The 21,657-nt window shown below is 39.9% G+C and overlaps 1 protein-coding gene across 1 annotated transcript in view; it reads right to left on the bottom strand.

Annotated features, from left to right (window-relative positions):
- The window catches only part of LOC138163923 (fatty acid desaturase 2-like protein FADS2B), a 51,641-nt gene that overhangs the window by 868 nt on the left and 29,116 nt on the right, over nt 1-21,657 (bottom strand). The window contains exons 4-11 of the mRNA XM_069091654.1: nt 20,476-20,577; nt 16,526-16,651; nt 10,574-10,634; nt 10,002-10,078; nt 9,435-9,532; nt 6,819-6,915; nt 4,442-4,521; nt 828-953 (exon numbers count right to left, since the gene is read on the bottom strand). Of these exons, the coding sequence (XP_068947755.1) occupies nt 828-953; nt 4,442-4,521; nt 6,819-6,915; nt 9,435-9,532; nt 10,002-10,078; nt 10,574-10,634; nt 16,526-16,651; nt 20,476-20,577 (767 nt within the window). The remainder of the gene's footprint in view (nt 1-827; nt 954-4,441; nt 4,522-6,818; nt 6,916-9,434; nt 9,533-10,001; nt 10,079-10,573; nt 10,635-16,525; nt 16,652-20,475; nt 20,578-21,657) is intronic.

The raw sequence follows: 21,657 nt of genomic DNA, 5'->3' as shown, positions 1-21,657 counted from the left end.
TCTCTCTCTCTCTCTCTCTCTCTCTCTCTCTCTGTCTCTCTCTGTCTGTCTCTGTCTCTGTCTCTCTCTGTCTCTCTCTGTCTCTGTCTCCTCTCCCATTTCTAGTCTAAATTGTATTTGGGCACTAAATGGCATGAGTCATGATTCACATAGCCATTCATGAACAGCCCCCACTTACATCTATGAAGACATTAGGGGAGAAAAATACAGGGCCCTAGAACTGGATGCTGCCACTAACTGCTCTATTCATCCTGATCCACCCCCTCCACCTTTAGGCTACTCAACACCATCTCTAGGCTAGAATAATTGATTATACACTAGTCCTGTTCCTAGTATCTGGCTCTGCCACATCCCCTAGAAATCTGCAGCCCTTGGTGGAAATCCAGGTTTGGTCAGCTAGTTCTTCTCTCCTGCCCGTGTACGTCAAGAGTGCCCAGGGACTCACCTACACCTTCTTTCATGTCTACACCACACAGAGCCCTGTTCTTCCCACTGTTCTGAAACTTCCCATCCTTCAGGTCTCAGCTCAAGGTCTGGCTTCTTCCAGTGCCTTCCCTCCACTGATTTCTGTGTGTCCTGCATGTAGCTTGTTTGCTTGATTTTATTGGACTTTTTAATATTCCCCAATGTATTCAAATGCCTTATTGTGGTCTCCTTTGTTTGATTGTGAGCTCCTCAGAGTCTGCAATGTTTATTTTTTCACATATAATTCTCATAGTAGCTAACTCTGTGCTGGGCCCTCTGTGGGTCTTAAATGCCAAAGAAATCCTGGACAGACAGACTATGCATGGAGAAGGGAAACTGTGAACGGTGAGAAAATGTCTTACCTGACGATGTCCCCAAATGCCTTCAACATTGGCTTGTTCACATAGTCAATTCCATGCTTGGCACATAATGACCTCACTAGCGGTGCAATTTTATAATAATTATGGCGGGGCATGGTGGGAAATAGACTGGAGAAACAAAGAGAAGGAAAGGAATATTAAACCTAGACATCAGAAGAAACATAACTACATTTTTTGCTGATTCTTATGGGTCTGCTATGGTAATATATGGACATGGAACACACAGGATGGTGAGCAGGAGGGAAAAAGGCATTGGTAGAGGGAAAACTCTCATCAGAAAGATCTCAGATCCATCATAGCACCAATGAGAACACAGCCATGAACACGCACATATCTCTGTTAAGGAAAGTTCTAAGAACTTGTACTACTCTCACATTCATTCACCAAACATGTCTGTTAGACAGACCACGTTTAAGCTTGGGACCTGTTGGAATAATGCCAATGAATTTGAATCTTAGTCCAAGCCAAGTTGTAAGTATGAAAGAGATACTTTTGAGGAGAAAATTACATTGTATTTTATAACAAATATAAAAGATTGTTTGACTTATGTGTTCTTTTGTATTATCTGTTGAAGTGAATGCCACTGACCTCTGGATAGATGGATATAGTAAGCATTAGTTAAAGAGACGCCAGTCAAGGGACCTGCATTCTAATTCTACCTCATTTATTAACTGACTACGTGATCTTGGGCAAGTTTTCCAAGCTTTCTGTGCTTTACTTTCTGCATCTATAAATAACAGCCAATATTGGTTTACTTCCAAGGGTGTTGTGAGGATCATGAGACATAATGGTAACTGATGTTTATGTAACTCTTTAAATTGTATAAAATACTTTACATTTGTAGCTCTTTATTGACAAAGGGGCTTATGGAAAGTGCAGTTTTGTACCAGTGGGAAGGAGAGACTAAAGGATATGGAAGGAGGAAGCACAGGATGGTCCTTCCCTCAACAGAATTGAGGGAAATTTTGAGCCCAATGGAAAGGAAAGGGCTATAGGGGTATGGGGTAACATCAATGCCATCAACCAGTCAATTGTAACAGAAGGGGTCCACTATTCCAAAGAAGTATAATCACCAGCAGGTGGGGCCTTGTTTAGCTTCCTGACCTGATTAAGGAGTATTCTGCCTGGGGAGAATTTTATGGTTTCTCTAATTCCACTAATACTGGGACCAAGTGAATTCATTCCTTCTCTGCTTCTCTCCCCATTCCCACCTCCCAGCCTAATTACTACTCTCTTTAAATATTATTTGCTGTCTGTATTTTTATAATATGTTTTATCTTCAGATAAAGGTAAGTTGATTTTTAAAAATGTATTCTGAATCAATGTTTGTTATAAAACAGGGGCTCACACAATGGTGAAGAGACAAAGGAAACCCATATGCCAGCAAAAGATTCTGTCTCCCTCCTTCTCTCTCCTGTCTCTTGTTCTCTCTCCCTGCAAAGAGGACCTTCATGTTTATTATCTCATCATGGGACTCTCTGCGCAACAATGTGAACTCAGAAGTGGCTTTAATCTCTATTTTACAAATAAGGGCCTTGAGGCTCATAGGCTTGCCTAAGGTCAGGCAGCAAGTACATAGAAGAGCTGGGTTTTGAATTCAGGTCTTCTGAATAAATCTGCTGCACTTACCACTCTACTCTAGTCCCACATTTCTAATGTGAAAATACTACAAATGTGAAGTATGGTCCATCCCACACCCAACCACCGTGGCTGACACAAAGAAATACAACTAAGGACTTAGAGAGCTGTCAGAGAGATTGACTCTCTAATGTGGTACCATTTTTTTTCAATTTTTTCTAAAACTTCATTTAGAAATCTAGTAAATGTCTGGAATATGTAGCTGGGCCTGGACATGAGAGACTGTTCCTTCGTCTTAATGATAAAGAAGCAAATATCTAAATTCTAACTATCTAATAGATACTTAGATCATCTAAAGCAAGATTTAGACTATCTAAAATGAGCATCAAAGTATCAGGGAAGAACGTGTTATTCAAGAAATCAGCTTTTCCTGGAGTTTAGCCAACGACTCAGTCCTATGTCTTACCAGTTAATGTTAACACTATTTTCTAAAACTTCAGAAATATAGATTTATCTACTATGGTGACTTTCTCAAGATAGGACCTCCTTCCCTATACCTTTTCTGATCCTCCTTGTCCATAAAGGCCATCCTCTTTGACCCCTGAAGAGAACTTTGTTTTAGAACATTGTAATGGATTCTTCCTTTAATATAATGTCTCATAGCTATTTATGTTTCATGTCTTATCCCTCAACTAGATTGGAAGCTGTATTAAGGGGAAGTAGTTGTGTAAATTATTTATTTTGTTCAGTTGATAGGCAGTGGTGTGGTCCAAAGGATGTTGGAGTTAGAGTTGGGAAGGTGATGGTTCAAATCCCACCCCAGGCATTTACTAGCTGTGCGATCTTAGACAACTAATTCACTTAACCTATTAGGGTTTCAGTTTCCTAATTTGTAAAATGGGAGTGTTGGAACTGATGTCTTTTCAGTTCTCTTCTAGCCTAAATTTGTGATCCCAGGGCTAGCTCAAGGCCCTGTATACAGTAGATGCTTCATGAATGTTTGCTCTTGCTGAAAATTTCTCTTCTCTTCTCTCTCTTTTCCAATGTGTCATACTCCATAGACTGTGGACTGCAACCATAGTGGGGGAACACCTGGATGACTTTTTCTTTTTAGCTCTTACTGAGCAAAGTTGGGCTTCCCCTAGCGGTGACATGTCAAAGATGTTTACTGAGCTTAATAACAGTGAGAGGCCCCATATTGTATTAGATGCAAGACGGATCTAGGAGTCAGAAAGACCTAGATTCCAGTCCCATCACCTCCCCATGCACCAGATAACTCTATAAGACTCTTAGTTGCTACCAAGATGCTACTAATATGTATTAGTAGAGGAAGCTGCCTAATTAAAAGGGAGTTTCTGTCACAGATAAAATCACTGTATGGATTGATGATGATAGAGATAGTGGTGATGTCTGCCTTGTAGTAGACATAATAAATGCCTGTCGATTGATGGCTAATAATAATTCATATTGATGCAACATCTTAAGTTTTGGACGTTGCACACATACTCTCATTAGAGGTGAGGTAGGTATTACAAATCCCCATTTTGTAGATGAAGAAACAGGTACAGAAGTTAAGTGACCATGTTCACACATAGTAAGTATATTAGGTGGGATCTGGTCCCATTCTCAGTAAGTATGGATAGTTTCATTCTTTGTACTATAATTTAGCTTGAACAAATTAGGTGAAGAAACTAGGAATGTTTAATCCAGAGGAGAGAAGAATTAGGGACATGATAACTTTGTTCAAGTACTTATTTGAAAGGCTGCCACTTCTACTCACTGTTCCTACTTTTGTTCTCTAAAGCTAAGCAAACTAGGTCTAACCCCTCTTCCAAGTGATAGCTTGACACATAGTAGGTGATTAATACATACTTGTTGATGGATTAATTCCTGTCTTTTAAATTCAGCGTTCCACCTTCTTCCCCAGATTATGTTAAGGTCATCCAGATGAGGTACTAAGGAAAGGAATTAAATGACCTTTTCTATCCCTATTTAGCAAAATTTTCTTTCTTACTCACTGGTGTTCAATTTGGAAGTTGAGATGTCCAGAAAACCAGTCATTGAAGAAGGATTGTTTAACATTACATGTGGCCAAAACCTGCCAAGAGGAAACAAATCACGATATTTGACTTCAGTGAGTATGAATCATGGGGTCTTGCTTCTCTCACAGCTCAATGTGTCTCATTCAGAGCTCCTTGTATCATAGAATCAACAATTTCAGGGGTAAAAGGGATAGTAAGGGGACATTGATTTCCAGTTATGCATGAGCCAGAAGCAATATCCATGACATATTGGACAAGTATCTGCCTACCTTTTGCTTAAGGAAATCCAATGATGGGGAATACATTGGTTTCTCAAGACAACCCAGTCTAATTTTGGAGACCCCTAATTACTAAGAGATTTTCCCTCCCCCTTATTTTGAGTCAAAATCTTCTTCTTTCCCCCCCTTTTCCAACTACTACTAGCTTGGTCCTTTTAAGGTTAAGTGTAAAGTTCTGACTTGTCTTCCAAGTGACAACCTTTTAAATAAGCACTTGAAGACAGCCATCATGTTCCTAATTCTTTTCTCCTCTAGCTGAACATCCCTAGTTCTTCCATTTAATCTTTATATGGCATGACCTGGGTATCATTCACTATCCTAATCATCTTCATGCTTTCAGGTAATATACATATTTGCTGAAACTGAATATCCAGAACTTATCACAGTAATTCCAAGGTGGTTAGATGAGGCAGAACACAACAGCTGAATCCCCCCCTCTAGTCCTATGCCTCTTAATGCAGCCTAGGATTATATTAGCTTCTGGGAGCTGCCATAATATATTATTGACCTGGTAATCTACTAACTCACTATAATCTTTTCTGGATGAACCATGGTATAGTCATGCTTCCCCATCTTCTTGTGAAGCTGTTTTTTAAACCCAGGTGTAAAATTTTACATTTTGCCTTATTGCAATTTTCATTCACATAGTAGGGACTATTGATTATATTCTGTATGAAAGGTATTGAACTAGGTGCTGAGGATTACAAAATAGATATTTTTCCTCAAGGTGATGATAATTTATCAGGGAAAATATACAAATGCAATATAAAGATGTACAGGGATATACTTCAACAAAAGAAGTAAGTAGTCCATGTTGTGTAAGCGGTAAAAGTTATTATTGTTCCAGAGATTCAGGGATATGAGTCACTTCTGGTCAGGAGATCAGGGAGGCTTCACATAGGTGGTGCCAGTTGAAATGAGTGTTGAAGGATGGGTACGATTTCAGTAGACTAAAGGGCAGGGAAGAAATTCAAGGGTGTGTTGGTGTGTTTTGGGATAGAAAAAGGAGAGCATTGCATGAAGCTAGATCCAGGGACACATCCTTAAATGTGGAACATGCTAGCTTCTCAGATAACAGAACAAGATGACATTTTGTTCAACTCTTTTCTAAGGTATTATTCAGCTCTAACTGTTGGTCATTGTTAGGTCATTTGTCATCTCCACATCTCTTAGAAAGATTACTGATTGCTGATTATGTAAACAAACTTTGAGAAGGGATCAGGAAGATAATTGCATTTTTTTTAAATCTTAGCAAAGTGCATTAAAAATGTACAGGAGTCAGGGGTCTTGATTCAGCTTCATCACAAGCAAGGCATGTTACCTCGAGCAATCCTTTTGACTTGCCAAGCCTTAGTCTCCTCATGTTGAAAATGAGGGCTTTAGACTAGATAGTCCACAAAGGTCCTTTCAGATCCCATGTTCTAAAATTCTATGTTTGAAGGTCAAGACACAAGATCTTAAGCTTCCCTCCCCTCCCCTTCCCTTCCCTTCTTCCTTCCCTTCCCTCTTTCCTCTTCCTTCCTTCCTTCCTTCCTTCCTTCCTTCCTTCCTTCCTTCCTTCCTTCCTTCCTTCCTTCCTTCCTTCCTTCCTTCCTTCCTTCCTTTTTTCCCTCCCTCCATTTGATGTTCTAAGGTTTCCATTCTGTGTTCTATATTCTAAAATGGCCCCATCCCCCATAGTCTACACTCACAAGATTATTCAAGACTCATATCCTATATTCTAAGCTCCCAAGTCTCTTCTAATTCTGACAGTCTATGTTCTAAGGTTTCTCTGAACTCTCTCCCCCATTACTCATTAAACACCCTATGCTCACAAGTCCCTTTCAGCTCTGACATTCTATACTCCACAGTTCCTTCCAACCCCCACATTCCAGACTCTTAGGTCCCTCCCAATGCTGACATTCTCTACTCTGATCTCCCTTCCATTTCTAATATTCCATGCTCTCAGGTCCCTCCCAACACTGACAGTCTATCATCCACATTATGTCTTTGATCCATTCCACAGGATGCCATACCCCACATTCATCAACTCCACTGACTTAGTGGTTGGTCTGGGAGGAGGTGACCATCATTACCTGTGTGCTAAACCAGTCCTGGTTTTCCTCTTTACTCATCTTCATTGGAATGTGGCTCATCTGAGTGACTAATGCAATCCAGGGGCTTTCCAGCAGCCTTTGGAGAGAGCATCAGGACAGGAGATGAGACAGTAGGCCATTTCCATGCAGAGCCTAGGCTTACTTCCCATTCATTAACAACACTTATTAAATGACCACCATGTAAAAGACATCGTGTGCACTGGGCAATTTGACAGGGTAGAATATGAAGGGGAAAAACCAGGAATAAGACTGGAGAAGATTGGAAAGGCCTTGAAAGTGCCTAAATAATGATTTCTGCTGGACTTGGCTACCTTTCTGTGACTAGTACTGTACTATCTTTCTTTTTCAGAGATGGCTATATAATATGCAAGCTTTGCCCCTACCCCAGACCCCTATTACATCTGTGTGAACTTCCCCTCCTTTGGGCCTCAGTTACCTCTTTCCTGAGATAATGGGGCCAAATGCACAATCTCTTCTCTCTCTGAGTCCTATGATCCTATATCTCAAGACATGTAGGATAATGCCCCAATGTACTTGGACTAATGGTTATCTATCTGCCCCAAACAAAACAAAGAGTTTTCAAGACATTCCCATTTTAGCAGTCATATAAAGTAAATGAGGCATTATTGCCTCCATTTCAGAAAAAAAAGAAACCTTGAGACTCTGAGAAGTCACTTAGTGAATGACAGAGTCAATATTAGAATCTAGGACTTCTGATGTCTGGTCCAGCATTCCCCCTACCTCCTCATGCTACCTCTAAAACCCTGCTTTTATTTTACTCTTGGATGGGGCAGAGTATTCAATAATGTTAAAGATGCAGGAAATTCCATGATTTGAAGTCATTTCATAGAGGAATTTGATTCAAAGATAGCACTGCTTTAGAACATAGAATGTTGAACTAGAAGAAATTCCAGAAGACAGAAGATGAGATGTTAAAATTGGGAGGAAGTTTATAATATAGAACATAAAATAGTAAGGTTTAAGTGTTATTAGAACATAGAACACAAAATTTTAGAGTTGGAAAGGCTCCCTAAAGGTCATTAGATCCAATCTATTCCCTTTTACAAATTAGAGTGACTATGATTGTTGTCCATTCTCAAAAAGGACCAAAGTGACATCACTGTGTTGGGGTCAAGGTATAGTGTGTGACTGTGGCTGATCAGACCAATATGGAGCTCCAAAGGCTCTACCCAGGTCAGGCATATGAAAAGTAGCTATAGTGACTTCCTCAAAGTAATACATAAGTGGTGGTCTAAAGAAGTGGGTTTGTTTCTAAGTGCTATCTAACTTCCTACCTTTAGGAAAGCCATTTCTCCTCTCTGTACCTCTGTTTCCTCAGCTGTGAAATGAGGTCATAGAAACTCTTTTGACACTTTTAGTTTTGTGATTTGGTTCAACCAAGTCCCACCATTACTATAGCTGTCACTGGTCATCTCAATCTGTCAGTCAAAAAGCATTTATTAAGTGCCCACTGTATGTAATTTTACCTTAGTGTAACCCTGTGTACACTGCCTCCACGCGGATATAAGAAAAAGAAAAAACGCAGTTTCCATCCTCAAAGAACTCACATTCTAGTGGGGGAGGCAACATTCAGATGGCTATGTACATGCAAGACCAGACAGGATAAATGAAGGCAATTTCAATGGGAAGGCACGAATAGTAGGAAATTGGGAAAGGATTCTTGTGGGAGACAGAAATTGATTGAGTCTTAAAGGAAGCCAGAAGTCAAGGAGAGGAGGGAGAACAGTGAGAGCCATTGGAAAGATGATCCACACACTCAAGTCTGTCTAAACCATTTTGCAAACTGGTCTTTGCTTTTCCAAACAAAATGAAAGGTGGGAAGAGGGGGAAGAGGGAGAAGCTTGTTCAGTGAAGGGTTGGAAGGGAGCATGCTCCAGAGGTGCAATGGAAGAAATCTCAGACAATCCCAGTATTTTAGTGTCTATTTTTAAGGCCTGAGACACACAATTCCTAGGTAACCTCTGGGATATGTGTGTGCACAGAGGGGTCAGCTGGGCTTTGTTGGGCTCCTTATAGCCCTAAGTGGGAGATAAAGGAGCTGACAGTTTGGGCTAGAGCAGGATTTTATGGTCTCATCTGTGTCATAGACCCCTTTATCAATCTGAGAAAGCCTATGGGCCCTTTTCTTAGTATAATGGGCACAAGTGCACAAAAATAAATACAAAGGATTACAAAGAAAACGAATTTATACAATACAAGTTTATAAATATACATTTATCAAAATAATAATAATAACAGATAACATTAATATAGCACTTTAAGTATTGCAAAGTCCTTTACATATGTTATCTCCTTTGATCTTCACAATAACCCTGGGAATAGGTACTATTATTACCCTCATTTTACAGATAAGGAAACCAAGGCTGAGAAGTCAAATGACTTGCCCAGGGTCACATAGCTAGTAAGGGGCCAAGGCCATCTTTAAAACCTGGCCTCCCTAACTCCAAGTCTAGCACTCTACAGCCTGCTTAACTGCCTCTATTTGAAAACAGACAAGAAACAAAACCAAGTTTCCAGACCCCAGGTTAAGGATTGCTGGGAAAGAGGAATAATGAAATTCACTGATTCACTTACTTGACCAGATATATGAGAAGTACAGTCCCAATAATTCCATAGTAAGATCTGTAGGTGATGAAATAGCGGATATAAAAGCTAATGATCCAGGCAAGTTCCTAAAAGAGAAAAAAAAACTTCAGGTTGTATGGGGTTGGAGTTATGTCCAGTCATCAATTTAGAGCTGGAAGGGCCTTGGAGACCATGAAGTCCAACCTACTTATTTGGCAGATAATGAAATTCTTGTTGAGAAAGAGATTAGGGATCATGTTCAATGTCATGCAGCTAATAGATATTTGAAGTAGGGTTTAAACCTGAGTCTTCTTCTTGATTCCAAGTCTAGCACTTTGCTCACTGTGCTACCCTAGCTTCCTCAACAAATCGGATTTCCACCAAAACAGGGAACTCTGGAACTTCAGGTGAAAAGTCTGATGCTCTACCTACTGAGCTATCAGACCCCACCCTAGGTTTGATAACATCCCTTTGCAAGGTAAGTGTTCTCTATCACTGTCACTTGAGGAGTGGTCTGTACCCTCTATTGGCCTTGGCTCCAAGGGCATGGTCTATGACAGGAAGGTTGCCACTCACCCCCCATTCCTTCCGAAGGAACGTCACTTGCATGGATTGCATGTTGAAGTAGACTGGCATTAGGAGGGGAAGCCCAACTGGAAGGGAAGAGAAAGTGTTGAGTAAGACGAGGAGATGCTGGTACAAAGAAGATAGAGATAAATGGGCATCCAGCCCTCTTATTGGGCACCCTGCACCTCAGGTCCTGGCTGAGCTGGCAGTATTCAAAAAATGGCAGCAATTTCTAGAAAATGCCTATTCTAAAATGACTGTTCATGGAATCATGCGATGTCAAAGTTGGAAGGGCACTCAGAACATACAACGTTAGAACAGAGTGGGACCTTGGAATACAACCATAGAATGTCCCAGGTAGAAGGAACCTTATAACATAAACCATAGAATGTTAAAGGGGGAAGGATCTTAGGACTTGGAAGGTTTAAATTGGGAAGGGCCTTAGAACATAGACTATTAGAGGTGGGAGGGACCTTAAAACATAAAATTTCAGGACTGGGGACGTCTATAGAGTGCTGAACAAATACCAGAGGTAGGAGGTACCCTTCAAACGCAGAACCCAGGATGTCATGTAGACTCACCCACATAAAAGTATAGATGCTGCTTTTCATAATCGATATACTTGATTTTTTTCTTGCCATACTGAATGGAGAAAAAAAGCAGAAATGCAAATTATTCCCGTTATTACAGTGTACTATGTAGTGAAGAGTTTGTATGCAGTGTAGTGAGTGTCTATGTTGACTTTAGAGGCAGTGAGCTGAGTACAAATTCCAGTTCAGGCACTTACTCCCTGTTTGCTGTTGGGCAAGTTATTTAACCTCTCTGGGCCCTGATTTTCTTGTGGGTGGTAAGTGTAAAATATCGGGTTGGACCAGATAATGATGATGATGAAGATGATGATGATGATGGTGATGGTGATGGTGATACCTAGCCTTTGAAGTCTGCAATACTTAAAGTACTATATTAATGTTATCTGTTATTGTTATTATTTTGATAAATGTATAGTTATAAAGTAGTACCTAATCTCATTAGTTTCTCACAACAACCCTGTGAGGTAGGTGCTAATATCATCCCCATTTTACAGATAAGGATACTGCGGAAGACAGGTAAAGGGGTATGGCCAGAGTCACAGAGCTAGTAAGGGTCTGAGGCTGTATTTGGACTCATCTTCCTGGCCAGATTCATCACTTTATCTACCGTGCCCCCTCTTTTACAACAAGAGCCCACATTTATAAGCCCTCTCATCTCATCCATCTGAAGTAGATCACAAAGGTCTTGTTATCCCTTTTTACAGATCAGGAAATAGAGATCCAGCTTCATGAAGCGATGTGCCCAGCATCATAAAGCTAGTAAGTATGGGAGGCAAGATTTTAAATCTGCATTTCTTGAATTCAAATTCACCTCTTGTCAATCTTCCTCTCTTCTCCGCCTTGCCCATGCCCCTTCACAATTATAGCTTCTTTTCCTTTCTGTGAAAAGAGCCACCTGGACAATTCTGATGAGAGATGAAAAGACTGAGCAACTAAAAGAACTATTTAACTCTTGTGGATGGAAGGAAAGATGAGAAACTATAATTTTATTTTCACCAAATCCATGCCAATCTTGGACTCTTCTAGTAAAATCCAGAATCATAGAATTTCAGAATGTTGGTGCTAGAAGAGATGTTAGAACACTATGTAGAATGTCATAGTTAGAGAGGACTATAAATCATAGTGTTAGTAGGATAAGGGTCCTAACAACATAGGAGAATATTAGAAGTTAAAGGATCTGAGACAAAGTCAAGATCGTGGAGTGAAAGGAAGCTAGTTGTGTGGTGAGCTTCAACCTATAAGCTCCTCCAAACCAATCCAGAAAATTCACCAGACTGGAAACTGATAGGGAGATCCTGGAAATATCAGAATGAGTCACTTATCTCATCCAGGTCAGCAGAGGGAGACAGACAGGTAGGTCTGTGGGCAAGGGGGACAGGTTAGGTTGGGACTGGACCCTCTGAGCACTCCAGCACCCAGTGAAAGAGGAGATTCCAGAAACTCCATCAGACCCATACTGGGGCATTGCTATGGGAGCAGGTGTAAACTGGCAGCTTTTTCTCTCACTACCCAGTCCTGAGTCACACATCTAAGACAGAGTAAGAAGTGGAGGTCCTTGGTAGGGGAACCCTGGACAATGTGCCAAGAAAGGAGGAAGTTCAGAAATCATAAATCAAGTACAAGGAGCCAAAGTCAAGATCATATGATTTAGCAGTCCCTGCTCTAAAGGAAAGGGGCAGAGTAGCAGAAAGAGCCTCAGACTTGGAGTCAGGAAGAGTCATCTTTCTGAGTTTAAATCTGTCCTCAGACACTAGCTATGTGACCTTGGGCAAGTCACTTAGCCCTGTTTGCCTCAGTTTCATCATCTGTAAAATGATCTGGAGAAGGAAATATGTATATGTATGTGTGTGTATATGTATATCTGTATGTGTATGTATATACTCATATTATATATACATATATATCTGTCATGATCAATGTGTCTTGATTTACTATACATGCTTGTAATGGGTTTTGTTTCTCTCAGATTCTCAATTGGGGGAAGGAGTTTGGATGGGAGGATGAGGAGGCATATCTTGGTTGATTAAAAGAATATTTTTAAAAGAAGCAAAAGGATCATTAGAATATAAGAAAAGATGAATATAGAAGTAGAAAGGAAGACAGGGCAGGCAGAATCACAGAATGTTAGCCCCATAGAGTGCCACACAGGTTATTTAGCCTAGTTGGTATCTGAACAAGAATTTCCCTCCATACCTGACAAGTGGCCATTTATATGTATATATACACACATACATACATATATATGTATATACATACATACATACATACATACATACATACATATATATATATATATATATATATATATATATATATATATATATATTTGCTTTTTGGAGGGCAATTGGAGTTAAGTGACTTGCCCCATGTCACATGGCTAGTTTTTGTGTTAAGTATCTGAGGCTGCATTTGAACTCAGGTCCTCCTGACTCCAGAGCCAGTGATCTATTCACTGTGCCACCTAGCCTCCCCTTATATGTATATTTTTGAAGTCTTCTGGTGAAGGCAGTCTATTATCCCTCAAGGGAATCTATTCTGATTTTGGATGAGGAATAGGATTTGGATCAGGAATCCTTCCTTACAGTTACCTTAAATTCATTTCTCTGACATACTGTTCAGAACTAGAAGGGGTGTTGAAATTGTCTAGTTTGACCTTCTCATTTTATGGACAAGAAAGTTCCATCCCAGAGAGCCTGTGAATAGTCCAGGCTCTCACAAGAAGTGAGTGGAGAAGTTAGATTGAAACCCCACTCTTCTGATTCAAAATCCAAAACTCTTCGCCCCATGCCATTACATTCAGCATTTTGTCTTAGTTCTTCCTCCTGGGGCTGAGCAAACTAGTCAAATCTTTCTTTCAAGTAGTAGTCCTTCAGACACTTGAAAGCAGTCATCATAGGCATGGAATGTTGAAACACAGAACAAAGAAATTCAGAGGTGGAAAAGAACTTAGAAAATTTAGAATGTCCCAGTGTGACAGCTAGAAGAGCCCTTAGAATAATGAACATGGAGGAGTTGTGAAGCCTTTACAAAGGTTCAAGCATTAAACAACCAGTGATTAGAACAATGAGCCCACTACCTGTCGCAGAATGAATCCCTGCCCCTTAAACTATGAGCCAAGGTGCTCAATTATGATACCAACAGGTGATCTCAGCAGGTGAACAAGATGCAGCCCTCAGTAATTTGGTGGGAGGCCAGAAAAAGTGTCTTCCACAGCCAGAAAAACCTGTTTTCATAAAAGAGTCAAACTTTTTTGCCTTTGAATTTCAATGAGTAGGCATTCTCTGACTCAACACCCTCCCTTTTCTTTTTAAATTTTGATGAGGACTTTTCTCATTTGTCTTCTGGGGAAGAGAGTAATCTCAAATTAGTAGCTGCACCTCAGTGCCCAGCCCTCCATCCCGGGGGAGGGTGTGTAGTCTTTTGAGATCAACTGTTTCTTGGCTTCATTGAAGGCAAGTGATCATGAAGTTTTCAAGTCAAGCAAAACTTTCCATTTTGAGATTTTAGGTCAAGTCAATAAAAAGTGTCCAAATTCTTCAGAGGTAGCTTTTTTTTTTTTTTTCAAATACTTGCTAATGTCCACAAAAAGACTGAAGATGGAATTTCTATGTTCCTACTTCAGATCATGAAACCATGGGGTTTCAGAAGCAAAAAAAAAATTTAGAAACCCAGAGAGCAAAATATTGGAGCTGGAGAAATCTTAGGATATTGAATGTTAGAACTAGGAGAAACCTTAGTACACGGAATGTCAGAGCCAGAGAAAACCATAGAATATTCATAGAAAGTGAGACCTGGGATGGACTTTGGAAAATAAAACATAGACCATAGAATGCTAGAGCTGCCCAAGTATTAGAACACAACATATTGGAAATGGAAGGAACTTAGAACACATCAGGCTGATGTGGAAGGGACTATGGAATGTAAAATATAGTATATCAGACATGAAGGGCATTAGAAGACAAAATGCCAGAGATGGAAGGGACATTAAGACACAGAAAATCAGAACTAGAAGGATCCTTAGAGTCTAGAATGTGGGAAGTTAGAGACTGAAGATGTCTTATAGATCATCTAGGCCAATCCTTTCTTTCTTATATTTATGTCAAAGATGCAAGAATCAGAGAGGTGATATTTATACCAGTCAAAGCCAGTAAGGAAAAAGAATCTTTATGACTGAGTTTATCTTTGAGTTGGTATTACACAATGAGAGCAGAAGAACTTGAAAATTGTGGAATAGTGGGAAATTCATCTCTGTCCTATATAGTGAAACAAGAATTGGCAATGATATCAGATCCTTTGGTAGTCAGTACCACTTCCAAGACCTTCCAAGTCTTCCCTGAATGGGTCTAACATTGGTGTGATCATTAAACTTCTTACAACCCTTACTAACTCTGAATCAAGGAGTCCTTGATTTTAACAATGTAAAGGACTTCCTAGCATAGCAATGAACGCTGGAAATGTTTAAACAGAGACTAGCTGATCATGTTGGGATTGTTAGAGAAGAGATTCTTAAACTGGGTGGAAATATCATATTGGGTAATCTTTCATGCCCTTTTTAACTTTAATTATAGGCTCTGTGAGTTAGGGCAGTGAGGGAACAGTGGTCATGTAGACTGAAGAGGCAACTTTGGAATGCAAAACATGGAACATAGAATGCTGTATCTGGAAGGAGAATCAGAAGGTACTTAGACTCTAAAATGTCAGAACTAGAAAGTATTTAGAGAATAAAATGTCAGAAGTTGGAGAGGCCATGGAACTTGGAATTTTAGAGTCCTTTCATTTTAGATGAAGATGTACACGCCCAGCCAGAGGAAGTACATTATTCAAGATCAATAGTAAGCACAAGGACCCAGGTTTAAACTTGGATTCTTTGACACCAAAAACAACTCTCTTCCCCCTTGGCAATGTCCCCATCTTCTATGATATTCTTATCACTCTGTGAGGTCCCTGAAGGCAGGTACCCTCTCTTATCTAAACTTTGTATGTTACTCAGTGTTCAGTCCAGGGCTCAGTATACAGTAAGTGCTGAATGGATTTTTTTGAGTGAACAGATGCATAAATTGATTCAACAATCATCGGTTAAGCGCCTGCTATGTGTAAGGTCCTGCAAAGGGAAAAATAAACCAGTCCCTACATTCTACAAAAAACCCTATATTCCACGAGGGGGAATAGCATGCAAATGAATAAAGTAAATACAAATTAATTTGGCAGTAGTATAGGTAAACGCTAACAACCAAGGGACAATTCACTTCGACTGAGTCTTGAAGGGAGAGAGGGATTGCAATGGGTGGAGGTGAGAAGGGATAGCATTCCAGAAAAAAGAGAGCTGGTGCAAAGACTAGATAGTTGTGACATGACAGAGTATAATGAACTCATATGAACAAGGAGTCTTGTTTTGCTAGAACATAAAGTATGTGAAGTCAGTCTGAAAATTTGTTTGAAGTCATATTATAAAGGGCTTTAAATTTCAAAGAAGCCTGTATTTTATATGAGAGCAGTCAAGTTAAATGTTAATTGTTCAAATGTTTGAGTTGTACCTGATTCTTTATAATCTAATTTGGGATTTTCTTGGCAGAGATACTAAAGTGATTTGCCATTCTTTCTCTAGTTCAGTTTTTTTTTTTACAAATGAGGAAACTGAGGCAAACAGGGTTAAGTGAGTCTCCCAGAATTACATAGCCAGTAAGGGTCCAAGGCTGGATTTGAACTCAAATCTTCCTGATTCCAGGTAAGCATTCTATCCATTGTGCTGCCTAGATGCCCCAAATGTGAAATTTATATGACTTAATTATCCTGCATGTGTCTTCAATGTGGTGTAAGGAGGGGCTTGTTTTCTTCAAATTCTCTTGAACCCTGGAAGTCCAGGGTTTTCCTTTAGGATATCTTCAGTTCTTTCAAGCATGTCTTTGAATTTCTATAATGCCAGTGTACTCACTCTAAACATACCTTGACTGGTTGTGACTCCCCGAGCACAAAAAGTGGTCCCATGTCAATATCTGGGTCTTTGGGATAGATATTTGGCTTTGCGTGATGCTGGAAGTGACGATAGTTCCACCACTTTGCTGACATGCCCTTAGGAGGAAAGAAGATGCAGCAACAGGAAAATTTTGGTTGAATTAAAGATGTAATTCAATCTAATCTCATCCCATTCCATTCCTTCCTTTCCCTTCCCTTTGCGTATCCTGCCCTACCCTTCCTTTCCCATCTCATTCAATAAATATTCTTGCATATAACTACCATTTGCCATTGGAAACCTCCATTCATCTCTGCCTAGTCAAAAGTATATGTGTCTCTCAAAACTTAATCTGCTGAAATGCCAAATAATAAGTTGGGAGGGGCATTGTTAAAGCTTGATAACAAATGATAGTTATCTGGGTATGTGACTTCAGGCTAATATAACACTCCCTCACATGTGCAGAACAGCTTTCTCAGATGTGGTTGATCTAACTACCACAGTACTGGGAGCTAGATAGGGCAGTTATTAGTATGTATCTATGGAAATATGGGGAAACTGAGGCTCACAGAAGTTAATTAGTGGCAAGGACAGAGTAGCACCTAGGTATTATGGTCCAGCAGAAAATGTGTCAGAAAATTATGGCCTCCCAAAATGCAAGAAGGGGCCCACAGAGCTCACCTAGCCCAGGGATTCTTAACATGGGGTCCATTAACTTTAGAAAAAAATATTTTAGTGATTATGCTTTAATATAATTGATCTCTTTAATAATCCTGCATAATTTTAAACCTTTAGATATCTCATTCTGAGAAATAGTCCATAAATTCATCAGACTGCTAAAATTTATGGAAGAAAAAGATTAAGAATTCCTGATCTAGCCTAACTTTCCTCATCTTAATAAGAAGAAAACTGAGACCCAGACAGAAGAATCAATTTGCACAGTGTCAGGCAGCTACTTAGTGGCAGCTCTCAGACTCCTGCCTTGCTCTTTTGACTACATTTCCCACACTAATGGTCTTTTCACCATGCATCTTCCTTCTTTACATGTAGTTGAAGAGACCTCAAAAGCTTTCTTGGTCCAGTTCTTGGCTTTTGGAAAAGCAATAGCTCAGTGAGTAGGCATGCCATTTGAAAACATCTCCAATGTAAGAAAGTCCACAGTCTGAGCAAAATTGCATCATGTTAATTTCCCTGGTCTTACAATATTTTACTCTGCCCTCGTGTAAGTTATTTCCTCCTTAGAAAATACTGCTAAAATCCAGCTTCCTGTCTTTCTGGGAAACTTTCCGAATTCGTGCTCTAATTAAAGCTGGACTAGATAAATGGGGGACTATAGATTTGTAAAATTTTCAGACTGTAACTGACCTTAGACAACAGAGTGTTTTAGTTGGAAATGAGACCATGTGGTTCAAACATCTCATTTGATAATGATATTGAGGTGATGAAAATGAAGTTCAGAGAATTCAAGTGACTTGCCCAAAGATGCACAGCTTCCTAGCTGGCAGACTAGCGATTCTTGACTCCTGGTCCAGTATTATTTCCACCAGAGTCCTGACCAAGGGCTTTTGAACTCTTTAATACCATCTCCAAGCACCATGTAGTGGATAGATTATTAACTTTGGAGGCAGAAGACCTGGCTTCCAATCTTGTGTTAGCTATTTGCTACTTAGGTGACTATGGGCAAGTCACTATTTTTATGGCCTCATTCTTTTCATCTGTAGAATGGGGAGGTGGGAGTAGGTGATTGCTAAGGTCACTTTCAACTCTTACTCTGATCCTGTGGGAGTCAGCATTTCCATGGCTCCATTTTGTCGCCAATGCCCACCTTTAATGAACGGTCAGACTGTGTGTGTCTCCTTTGGCCGACGATGGAGAAGATCTGGGTTATATTGTTATATATATGTATATAATATGTAATATGTAATATTATTATATATGCATTATATATAATATACATATATACATACATATATCTACACACACACACACACACAAAAGTCCAATGTCATGGTTCAGTGTGGGTGAGCAAGGAGAGAAGTGCCCAGCTCTAGCTTTATTTCTCTACAGCAGCTTCTCTAGATGACCTAACAAACACCTTTGGAACAGAAGACTGTCTCCAACTGGTTATTATGAAAGCAGTGTGGGAAATAGCCATGAAGAGCTATCAGATAATTTTAAAACAAGTTGATACGGAGTCCTGTTCACTCCCTGCCACATATATGTCACCTGGGATGTCCTTAAAGAGGAACATGGGAGAGTTGTGACTTGGAATCAACAATTCTGGCAGATCATTTCACTAATAGGTACTTAATTTCTCCATCTGTAAAATGGGAATCGTGATCCTTTCTTTGTATCATAGGGCTATTGTGAGTACAACATCGGATAGTGAGAGTAAAGTTCCTTGCAAATATAGAGTAGGAGTGGCAGTTATTGAGAGGCCTTGCAGTGTCTCTAAGACACAAGACCCATGTCTGCTGCTTGGTAGTTGAATGAACCTGTACGTGTCATAACCTCTCACTTCCTCATCTGTAAAATGGGCATGATGTTATGTCTTCAGTCAGAAGACATGGATTTCATTTCCATTGTTGACATTTTCTATCCATGTCACTGAGCGCAAGTCTCAGCTGAGATTTATATGTTTTATTTTGAGCTAGCAGGGACCACAGAGGTCATGAGATTTAACAGCTTTGTTTTGCACATGGGGAATCTGAGTCCTAGAGAGGTGATGATGGTGATGGTGACTAATACTAATAGCTAGCATTTATGCAGCATTTTAAGGTCTGCAAAGTGATTTACAATTATTATCTCATTTCATCTTCACAATAACTCTGAGAGCTAACACACTATTATTATCCCCATTTTATAGATGAGGAAACTGAGGTTGAAAGCAATTAAATGCCTTGCCCAGGGGTCATGCAGCTACTTGAACACATAGTCAGTGAAAGGCAGGATCTGAGCCAATCCTTTGCTATTTCCACTCTACCATTCGTTCATTTTACAAAGGACTTTCCTCAGCTAGAAAGAGCTAGTATTACCATCCCATTTTAAAGATGAGGAAGCCAAGGCTCGAAGAGGTTAATGATTTGTGAATGATCACACTGTAAGCCAGAACCTCAGTTTCATGATTCCAAAACTATTGGGCACTTCAGGGCTACCAACGCTTAAATTCACTGATCCTGTTTCCTAGTTTGTCTAGTGGGAGTAATGATACTTAAGGACAGTCATTCACATTAATGCAGAGGTTTAGAGAGTAAAGAGATTTTCCCACACTAGCCTACTGAAACAGAAAGTACATGCAATATGATGTCATTTGACAGATGAGGAAACTGACTTCAGGTTCATGGTCATACAGAAAACAAACCAGGAGTCAGACCTAGGTCTTCAGACTCTAAATTCAAGGCTCATTCGCTTAAACTGCCCTTTCAGGAACAATTGTGATGATATCCAAACTGGGTGCTCTTTCTTTTACATAACCACGGAGAGACTTTGGGAGAGACTATTGGACCTGGTGGGGGACTATTTGGAGTTTTCGAGGTGGATGTCAATGAGAATCAATAAAATTCTTTATAAATGTGTGATACATCACTTCATCTCTCTGGGTCTCAGTTTTCTCATCACTTAAATGGAGGTAATATTTATACTATCTGCCTCATAAGGTTATAGTATACAAAGCTCTTTATAAAATATAATCAGTTAGTACTAGGTAATTAAATACTTTTTTCCCCCATTCTTTCTATGCTGACTCAGAAAAATAACCAGGCTTGTTTAGAACTTTTGTACTAAGTAGGAATGAACAGGAAGGGAGTAATTATCTCTTGGATATGCATGGCTTTAGGACTGGGGTTTCCCAATAGCCATCTCAAGTGTTCTGAAAACCTGTTCTTCCTTCCCAGTTCAGAAGCGTTGAAGGAATAAATAAGGCCCTCCTCTGAATTGTCAGTACCTTTAGATGCCCCATCACAAAATAATGCATGAGATGATTCCACTTGGATTTCTTAAAAATGGAGAGATGTCCTGTGTCATGCTGCAAAAATGAAGCTTGAGCCTAAGGGACAAGAAGAAGTTAAAACTGCGATGAGACTGAAAGCAGAGTTGGGACAACTCGGAATGTGGGTTCAGTGGCAGACTGTTTCTGTTTTGGTCAAAGGACCAGAATTACTAAGTTTGGAGCAACCTAATGAGGTTGGCCACAAGATACCAAATTTTGGGGCTGTTACAACTCTCAGACATTATTTTCTAAATATTCAAGGAATTGTCATCTGCTTTGGTGGAGTAGTCATATTATCATCATAGTATCATATCATTTAGAACTAAAAAGAACCTTAGAGGCCATGAAGTCCAACCCCTTAATTTCTCCCATGAAGAAACTAAAGCAGAGAGGGGATGTGCCATGTACAAGGTCTCACAGTAAGCAACAGAGCCAGGCTTAGAACTTTCCTTGACAGCATGCTGAATTCATTAAGGGGAGTCCTTGGCCTAACGATCTTGGCACTGTTTAGTCATTTTTAGTTGTGTCTGATTCTCTGTGACTCCATTTGAGGTTTTCTTGGCAAAGATACTAGAGTGGTTTGTCATTTCCTTCTCCAGTTCATTTACAGATTAAGAAACTGAGGCAAGCAGGTTTAAGTGACTTGCCTGGAGTCACACAGCTAGTTAAGTGGCTGAGGCCAAATTTGAGCTCAGGAAGATGAATCTTCCTGGTTCCAGACTAACGCATCACCTAGCTGCCCTGATGATCTTGGAGACAACTCTGAATTACAAGGTAGTTCTAAAAGAGATTCAATTCAATTCAACTGTTTAATAAACACCAATTATCTTTCTACTTTTTCCAAGGCTGTGTGCTCAGTGCCAGGGAAAGAAAAATGAGACAACAAGAGTTGCTGTCTTCAAGAAGCTTACTGGATGTACTAAGGGACATAGAGAGGGCATGGGATGTATATAAAAGTGTATGACAAAAGCTAGAGTGTGATAAGGGCAAAGAACAGAGGAAAACTACCTTGGTGTGATTGAGAGACAAGACTAGAGGGGAGAAAGTCTGAGGTTATGGAAGATTCAGTGGATCAAGTAGGGGGCATTGCATATATCTGGTGACTAATGGAAGCAGAAGGCCTGGGCCTTAGCAAGG

Source organism: Petaurus breviceps, unplaced genomic scaffold (genome assembly GCF_028583685.1).
Source record: "Petaurus breviceps papuanus isolate PSGF00001 unplaced genomic scaffold, PetGlider_PUasm1.0 188, whole genome shotgun sequence".
Taxonomy (NCBI): domain Eukaryota; kingdom Metazoa; phylum Chordata; class Mammalia; order Diprotodontia; family Petauridae; genus Petaurus; species Petaurus breviceps.
The sequence above is the reverse complement of the archived record's forward strand: the minus strand, read 5'-3'. Positions and strand labels throughout refer to the sequence as shown.